The sequence below is a fragment of the Bison bison genome, unplaced genomic scaffold, assembly GCF_000754665.1.
Source record: "Bison bison bison isolate TAMUID 2011002044 unplaced genomic scaffold, Bison_UMD1.0 scf7180017864244, whole genome shotgun sequence".
NCBI classification, from domain to species: Eukaryota; Metazoa; Chordata; class Mammalia; order Artiodactyla; family Bovidae; genus Bison; species Bison bison.
Genome location: NW_011494816.1, coordinates 1,674,268 through 1,683,433, shown reverse-complemented (window position 1 = coordinate 1,683,433; position 9,166 = coordinate 1,674,268). Strand labels below are relative to the sequence as shown.

The following is a 9,166-nucleotide window of genomic DNA, read 5'->3' as shown; positions in this document are numbered from 1 at the left end:
TATTCCCATCTCTTTCAGAATTTTCCACAGTTTATTGTGATCCACACAGTCAAAGGCTTTGGCATAGTCAAGAAAGCAGAAATAGATGCTTTTCTGGAACTCTCTTGCTTTTTCCATGATCCAGCGGATGTTGGCAATTTGATCTCTGGTTCCTCTGCCTTTTCTAAAACCAGCTTGAACATCAGCAAGTTCACGGTTCACATACTGCTGAAGCCTGGCTTGGAGAATTTTGAGCATTACTTTACTAGCGTGTGAGATGAGTGCAATTGTGCGGTAGTTTGAGCATTCTTTGGCATCGCCTTTCTTTGGGATTGGAATGAAAACTGACCTTTCCCAGTCCTGTGGCCACTGCTGAGTTTTCCAAATTTGCTGGCATATTGAGTGCAGTACTTTCACAGCATCATCTTTCAGGATTTGGAATAGCTCAACTGGAATTTCATCACCTCCACTAGCTTTGTTCATAGTGATGCTTTCTAAGGCCCACTTGACTTCACATCCCAGGATGTCTGGCTCTAGGTCAGTAATCACACCATCGTGATTATCTGGGTCATGAAGATCTGTTTTGTACAGTTCTTCTGTGTATTCTTGCCATCTCTTCTTAATATCTTCTGCTTCTGTTAGATCCATACCATTTCTATCCTTTATCGAGCCCATCTTTGCATGAAATGTTCCTTTGGTATCTCTGATTTCTTGTAGAGATTCCTAGTCTTTCCCATTCTGTTGTTTAATATCATATACCTAGTATATATTTAAAGGTCCCCATGCATGCCTGCTCAGTCACTCAGTTGTTTTCGATACTTCACAACCCCACAGACTGTAGCCTGCTAGGCTCCTCTGTCCATGGAATTTTCCAAGCAAGAATACTGGAGTGGGTTGCTATTTCCTACCCCATCAAAGGTCCCCATTGTCCCCCTAAATGTCTTTTTATGGTTGGTTTATTCAAACCAGAATTAAGCCTCTTTTAATCTTGAACTTCTTTGTCTCCCACACACACATTTTCCCCCCACACCATTGACTTACTGAAGAGACCACGTCAGTTGTATCATAAAATGTCCCACATTTTCTCATAGTGCCCCCTTGTGATTTCATTTGTTTTCTACCCTCTTTTCCTACAGATGGAGTTAGAAGTAAAGGCCTGATTATATTTAGGTCTTTACCATATGTTTGGTGATTTGGGGCTATGTTTTGTTACTTATGAATAGATCACTGGAAAACAGTACATGAGCCAGACTCACTGACTACCAGATTTCCATAGGGTGACCAGGAATGAACTAGCCTTACTCTGTATCCACATATCTTTTGGGACCATTCAGTTTCTCCAAAGATGAATCCTCCAATCTCCTGGCTGGGGCTGTATTTCTGGTTGCTGGGCAGACCATAGGAAGGAGGCTAGAGTTCCCACTATTTATTATATAGGTTTCCACTTCAATCCCCTGTTTTCCACTCCATGTCTCACTCATTCTCTTTACTATGACTGGTCTCCCTGAGTCCTGAGGCTCAACATTCAAAGTTCCTAGTCACTCTTGGGAGTAGTTTGTGGGAGGAAGGTACCTAAAGTCTTTTATACTTTGCAAATAGATGTTCCATCAATCACTTTTCTTGTCCATGCCTCATTCAAACTTTTCATGGTACCTTTGCCTTCAAGTTCCTGAGATTCTATTAGATAAACTTCCTTGCCAGGTACTGAGGTTATAATCTACTCAATTCTGCTACAGAAGTTACTACTCCTCCAACTGCTTCCTTTCTTCCATATATTGACCTCACACATCTGTTTTGAATTCCTGGTTCCCTGTTTATTTTTATTTTTTGCCCCTGTAGGTTTATGACTCATTTTACTCCTTTATTATTATTTTCATGGTATTTTGGGAAGGAACAGATAGACACATGAAGGCAACATGCTGTCTTTTATGAGAGGCTACCAATTCTGCCAATAATATTTAAATAATACCACTAATCAGGAAGGAAGGAAAGATTAAAAACTAATATTTATTGCTTGTCTACCATATGCCAGACACTGTGTTCACAAAAACTTTAAATGGTGATATCATCTCTATTTTTCAGATAAGGATTCTGAAACTCAGAAAAATTAAGTAACATGTTAACAATTACATAACCAGGAAGTGAAGAATCATCTTAGTATTCAAATTTGAGTTTTTCTAGGTTTATCTAAATATGTCACAAGAATCATTCAGGCCACCTTTTTTCACCAAAATGAAGCACAACTGGAAATATAGAGTAAAACACAATTCTCTACCCTCTCATGATCAAAATAATGCTGGTGAACCAAGCACATACCTCTTTCAATCCACTGCTCAAAATCAACTGGCTCTTTAGAAGTACTCTTTTCAATCCTCAAGGTCCGCACTGACATTGTAAATAAACAAAAATAAAGTGTTAATTATCTCTGTAATTCTATGTTGCTGTCTCTTGATTTCTTTTTCCCTCTAAGACCGGCAGGCATTAGTGGGAACGCACAAAGTACTGGGATCAGGAAAATCACTCACCGTTTTTCCATAAATCCCTATGGTAAAGTACAGTCTGGGTAACTGTTACAAGTGTTTGCAAGCATATAACACAAAGCCAACAGAGCCTTTTTGAGTTTGGTACCATCTGGTTTGTTTTTCTTTCTTTCTTTTTTTTTTTGGTACACTGGTAAATAACACTATTAGTGGTCTTGATCATAAAACTTTATGCAGAAACTACTATGTCAGACATATTCATTCACTCTTGACTTCAACCTTAGGAGAAAGGTATTATTAACCTGCTTTAATGCTGAGAAAACAGGCTTAAAGAAATCAGACAACTTACAGAAGTCAAGCAAAATGTTCAATGCTACAGAGCTAGTAAGTAGCAGAACTAGAATTCAAAGTTTAGGTCCAACTCCAGAGCCTTCATAATTAATGAGAGAAGAGAGAATGCATCATCTTCCTTCTGCATTGGTTTTCTTTTCTCCTTTACCCCTAAAGCAGTTCCCTTCGCTCCAAATCCATTCTTCTCTGCTCTGCACCCTGAGGGAGGACCCCTGGGGACCGAACCTCCTGGACTTACTTTCCCACTGCCTACTGACTGGATCTGGCCAACGGTAGGGACTGGGAGGAAACTGAAGGGCAGCAGGGAACTGAAAGCAGGTTGTGTTTTCTCTACTCCCTTCCTGCTTCAGTGTCCTGTCTTTGGCAGTGGTTATGCTCCTCCCTGGTTACAGCTCCTATTGGGCAGGGCCCTTTTGTACACGCTCCAGTTCTCCTTGCTGCTGCTGCTAAATCGCTTCAGTAGTGTCCAACTCTGTGTGACCCCACAGACGGCAGCCCACCAGGCTCCCCCATCCCTGGGATTCTCCAGGCAAGAACAATGGAGTGGGTTGCCATTTCCTTCTCCAGCAAATACTATTTTCTTCCTTTGGCCCAGGGAGGTAATGGCTTACTGCTATAGCCAGTTTCTGGGTGTCTCAGCATCCCTAGCTTGTTCCCTTAACCCAGGCCATAATTCTGTATAAGTGGTCCCATCAATAATGTTTCTTCATTTGAGCCACCTGGGATGTATCCTGTTTCCTACCATGATTTTGCCTGATATACTCTGTCCTTAAAAAAAACATAAAACAGGATTAGGATGGAAGATAGTCTTCCATCCTAGTGGAAGACTATCTTCCATCCTAGTTTTAGTGGAAGATATTCTTCCTAAATCCCTCAGAAAATGGCCACATTAATAAAAGAATCAAAGTTACCAAATGTAAATAATCAGGGTTGTCAGATTTCCAGAAAGAATTTGACAGAGAACCCCTAGCCAAAAAAATCTGGAATAAAGATGTGAAGAAACCTAGCGTTCTGGCAAGCTGGCTTCTTAAATTCATCACAGGGTCTTTTGCCAAAGGCTTTCACGTAGAAAACTGCATGGAAATTATTACGTACTTTGGAAGGGTTTCAAATTCGCAGTTTCAGAGAAGCTAACTGTGCTTCAGACAGTTAACCCATACTCTCCACCCATCAACCCCAGCAATAAAACTTGATTCCATGCTGTAAAAAAAATCAGTGTTTTGCCAAAAGTTTACGTATGTGCATTCTGCCTATGGAAAAACTGAAAGATGAAAATTAATGAAATGAAATGAAAATATCATGCTTACCAAAGTAACTCTGGATTACAAGCTTTTCAATCCTCACATGCTTGTGAAAACATATAATGAACTCTTGGGGAAACATTCCTGTGGTGGTCCAAAAAGTTTCTGGATTTCTATTGTTAATTTTAAAGAAAAACAGAAAAGAACAGCTAAATGTTTAGAAATGCTTAATCACAAATCCTAGTGAATAAGTACTAAAAAAAAATAAACCACCATTGGATTCTTACAATCCCTTCCTGTTTATTCTGCCTCTAATCTCTCCCCAACTTTAACAATTCTTTACAACCACCAGATATATTCTTTAAAACATGGAATTGATGTCACTCTTGTCTAAAATCTTAGTGATCCCTTATTGCCTATAAATCTAAACTCCTTAGTATGGCATTTAATGATCCTGTACAATCTGGTCCCATCATTAAGTATACTGTCCCCCATCATGATATCATCTCTCATTACTGTAGTCACATTGGACCGATTAAAATTCTGCAAACACGTCATGCAGACTCATGCCTCTGTGGAAGCCTTTCTTCCCTTGCAAAAGTTTATTCACTTTTTGGTCACATCTCTCCAAGCCCACCAAATCACAATCACTTTCTCCCTCCTTTGCACTCACCTCATAAACAGCATCCAGTTTATATTAGCACTTTTTTCACATATTTTTATTACTCCAGCCATGCCTTCTTTAAGTCCAGTTACTTTCTCTTACCTTTACATCCCCAGCAACTATCACAATGGCTGACCAACAGTAAATACACAACAGATGCTTGTTGAAAAAATATTAAAACATGCACTCAAGTGTTAGTTATATAATATAAAAAAATTATACACACATACACACACACTTATAGTATTGACTATATAAATAATCATTTCTTTAATTATATAAGGTTTTTTACTTCTTTTTTGGAGGTAAAATTTACCTACAGTGAAATTTCTCTTAAATGTACAAATGCATTTTGATAAATGTATATGCTTATGTAACCAATACATCAAGGTAAATAATAGCCTAATCAAGATAAAGAACACTTCCATTACACTAGACATATCCTTTCTCTTTCTCTCCAGACAATCCCTACATCCCTTAGGCAACCACTGCTCTGAGTCTTATTACCACAGACTATGCTATAATTTGTTTATACATTTTTGTTTGATTTAAAAATATTTATTTATTTATTTTTGGCTGCACTGAGTCTTTGTTGCTGTGCAGGGGCTTTCTCTAGTTGCACTGTATGGGTTTCTCATTGCAGTGGCTTTTCTTGTTGCAGATCATGGGCTCCAGGGTGTGTGGGCCTCAGCAGTTGCTGCATGTGGGCTCAGCAGTTGTGGCTTGCAGGCTCCAGAATGCAGGCTCAGTTGTTGTGGTGCATAGGCTTAGTTGCCCCATGGCATATGGGCTCTTCCTGGACCAGGGACTGAGCCAGTATCCCCTGAATTGTAAGGTGGATTCTTAACCACTGGACCACCAGGAAAGTCGCTTGCTTGATACTTTTGTTGAATATTTGACTTGTTTTCAGTTTTTTACCATTATGAATAAAACTTCTATAAACATTCTTATACAGGTGTTTTTGTGGAAATGTTTTCATTTCTCTTGGATAATTACTAGGAGTGGAATTGCTGAGTCATACTGGACATGGAACAACAGACTGGTTCCAAATAGGAAAAGGAGTACGTCAAGGCTATATATTGTCACCCTGCTTATTTAACTTATATGGAGAATACAATATGAGAAACGCTGGGCTGGAAGAAGCACAAGCTGGAATCAAGATCGCCAGGAGAAGTATCAATAACCTCAGATATGCAGATGACACCACCCTTATGGCAGAAAGTGAAGAGGAACTAAAAAGCCTCTTGATGGAAGTGAAAATGGAGAGTGAAAAAGTTGGCTTAAAGCTCAACATTCAGAAAATGAAGATCATGGGATCCGGTCCCATCACTTCATGGGAAATAGATGGGCAAACAGTGGAAACAGTGTCAGACTTTATTTTTTGGGGCTCCAAAATCACTGCAGATGGTGACTGCAGCCATGAAATTAAAAGACGCTTACTCCTTGGAAGGAAAGTTATGACCAACCTAGATAGCATATTCAAAAACAGAGACATTACTTTGCCAACAAAGGTCCATCTAGTCAAGGCTATATGGTTTTTCCAGTGGTCAGGTATGGATGTGAGAGTTGGACTGTGGAGAAAGCTGAGTGCCGAAGAATTGATGCTTTTGAACTGTGGTGTTGGAGAAGACTCTTGAGAGTCCCTTGGACTGCAAGGAGATCCAACCAGTCCATCCTAAAGGAGATCAGTCCTGAGTGTTCATTGGAAGGACTGATGCTGAAGCAGAAACTCCAATACTTTGGCCACCTGATGTGAAAAATTGACTCATTGGAAAAGACCCTGATGTTGGGAGGGATTGGGTGCAGGAGGAGAAGAGGACGACAGAGGATGAGATGGCTGGATGGCATCACCGACTTGATGGACGTGAGTTTGAGTAAACTCCAGGAGTTGGTGATGGACAGGGAGGCCTGGCGTGCTGCAATTCATGGGGTCACGAAGAGTCGGACACGACTGAGTGACTGAACTGAACTGATATTTAATTTTATAAGAAAATGTCAGACTTCCAAAGTGGTTATGCCATTTTACATTCCTAACAGAAATGTAAGGGAATTCTAGTTGTTCCACATTCTTGCCAATATTCTGTTGTCAGGCTTCTTAGCTATTCTACTGGATGTGAAATGGTGTCTGACTATGGTATTAATTTGCATTTTCCTGATGACAAATGATGCTAAGCCCGTTTTCATCTGCTTTCTGGTCATTCGTACAGTTTCTTTTGTGAAGTGTCTACTAAGTATTTTCTCATTTTTTTAAAAAGTTCTTTCCACTTTAGAGGGTGGGACAAATGGACAGAGTAGAGAGCTAGACAAAAAAAAAAGGCTGAGCACCAAAGAATTGATGCCTTTGAACTGTGGTGCTGGAGAAGACTCTTGAGAGTCCCCTGGACAGCAAGGAGATCAATCCAGTCAATCCTAAAGGAAATCAATCCTGAATATTCATTGGAGGATTGATGCTGAAGCTGAAGCTTCAATACTTTGGTCACCTGATGCAAAGAGCCAACTCACTGGAAAAGACCCTGATGCTGGGAAAGGTTGAAAGCAGGAGAAGGGGATGACAGATAATGAGATGGTTAGATGGTATCACCTACTCAATGGACATCAATATGAGCAAACTCCAGGTAATGGTGAAAGACAGGGAAGCCTGGCGTGCTGTAGTCCATGCGGGCGCAAAGAGTCAGATGCGACTGAGCGACTGAGCGACTGAACAAGAAGAAGAAGCATGGAAAGATAAACACTATGATATGTAAAATAGATAGCCAGTGGAAATTTGCTGGATGACTCAAGGAGCTCAAACTGGTGACAACCTAGAGGGTTGGGATGGGGTGGGAGGTGGGAGAAAGATTCAACAAGGAGGGGAAATATGTACACCTATGGCTGATTCATGTTGATGTATGGCAGAAATCAATACAATACTGTAAAGCAATTATCCTTCAATTAAAAATAAGTAAACTTAAATGTTCTTTCCACTTTCCACTTTTACTACATATTTGTAGGAGTCCTTTGTCAGACATACGTATTGTGAGCATTTTCTCCCAGGCTTCAGTTTGCCTTTTTATTTTCTTATTTGCGTTTTTCAATGAGTAGTAATCTTACTTTTGGTGAAGTACAGTTTCATTGCCCTTTTATGCTTATAATTTTTGTGTCTTCATTAAGAAATCTTTGCCTACCTCATTGTCACAAAAATACTTTATGTTTTCTTTTATAAGCTTAAACATTTTAGCTTTGAATATAGTTCTATGATCCATATAGAATTAATTTTTGTGTTCAGTATGAGGTAGGGGTTGAGGTTTATTTTTATCCACATGTTTATTCAGTTGTTCCAGCACCACATGTTAAGACTCTTTTTCCTATTAAATTACCTTAGTGTCTTATTCTAAAATTAAAGGACTAGTTATAGGTGTATGGATTTCTGCCCCTCCATTTTATTCCACTGATCTATTTCTATATCCTTAGCCTTTTGTTGAAAATTAATTGACTTTACATGCATGGATCTATTCTGGGCCCTCTAGTCTGTTGCTCTGATCTATATAGATCTATCTTTACTAAAATGCCATGCTGTTTTGATTACTGTGTATTTATCTTGAAATCAGATAATTTCAGGGCTGCAACTTTCTTCTTTTATAAGATGTGACAAGATTATTTTTTCAAGATTAGTTTGCATTTCCATATACATTACTACAAGAACAACAGTCGTTTTATGGAGAAACTGCCATGGTAACAATATTGAGTTTTCCAATCATGAATGTAGTGTATCTTTTAATTTAGTTCTTTAATTTCTCTCAGCAATGTTTTATAGTTTTGAGTGTAAAGGTCTTGAGTGTCTTATTGAATTTATTCCTATTTCATGTCTATTTAACTGCTAATATAAATGGAATTTTAAAAAATTTCACTGTCTAAATGTTTCCTGCTAGTATATGGTAATACAATTGATTTTTGTGTATTGACTTGGCTAAATCCACTTATTAGCTCTAGCAGATATTTGTAGATTCCTTAGGGTTATGTAGATTCATATAACATGTGAACAAAGACAATTTTTTTTTAAGTAGTCAACAGCTCCTGTTTTATAAACACACACACAACCCCCTGGAGAAACTGAAACTCAAATAAATATTATGAATAGTTAAAAAGTCTACTTTGTTACATATGTAAAGAGGGCTCATTCCAAAACTTATTTTCCTTGTTGCCATCAAGAATAGGAACACTCTTTGGGGAAATACTATAAGGGTGTATTTTGATCATTATCCTCATTATAATATACCTGCTAATTTTCTTTTAACATTTTATTTAATTTTAAAGACTATTTTCCATTTACAGTTATTACAAAATATTGGCTATATTACCCATGTTGTACAATATATCCTTGAGCTTACTTTATATCCAATAGTTTGCCCCTCTCTCCTCTCCCTACTGGTAAACACTAGTTTGTGCTCTGTATCTGTGAGTCTGCTTCTCTT

General features: G+C 38.6%; 1 protein-coding gene across 3 annotated transcripts in view; it reads right to left on the bottom strand.

Annotated features, from left to right (window-relative positions):
- HSPB11 (heat shock protein family B (small), member 11) overlaps window positions 1-9,166 on the bottom strand; it is a 34,307-nt gene that overhangs the window by 6,289 nt on the left and 18,852 nt on the right. For all 3 annotated transcript variants that reach the window (XM_010847147.1, XM_010847148.1, XM_010847149.1), the window contains exons 4-5: window positions 4,118-4,224; window positions 2,296-2,364 (exon numbers count right to left, since the gene is read on the bottom strand). In XM_010847147.1, coding sequence (XP_010845449.1) covers window positions 2,296-2,364; window positions 4,118-4,224 — 176 coding nt within the window. The remainder of the gene's footprint in view (window positions 1-2,295; window positions 2,365-4,117; window positions 4,225-9,166) is intronic.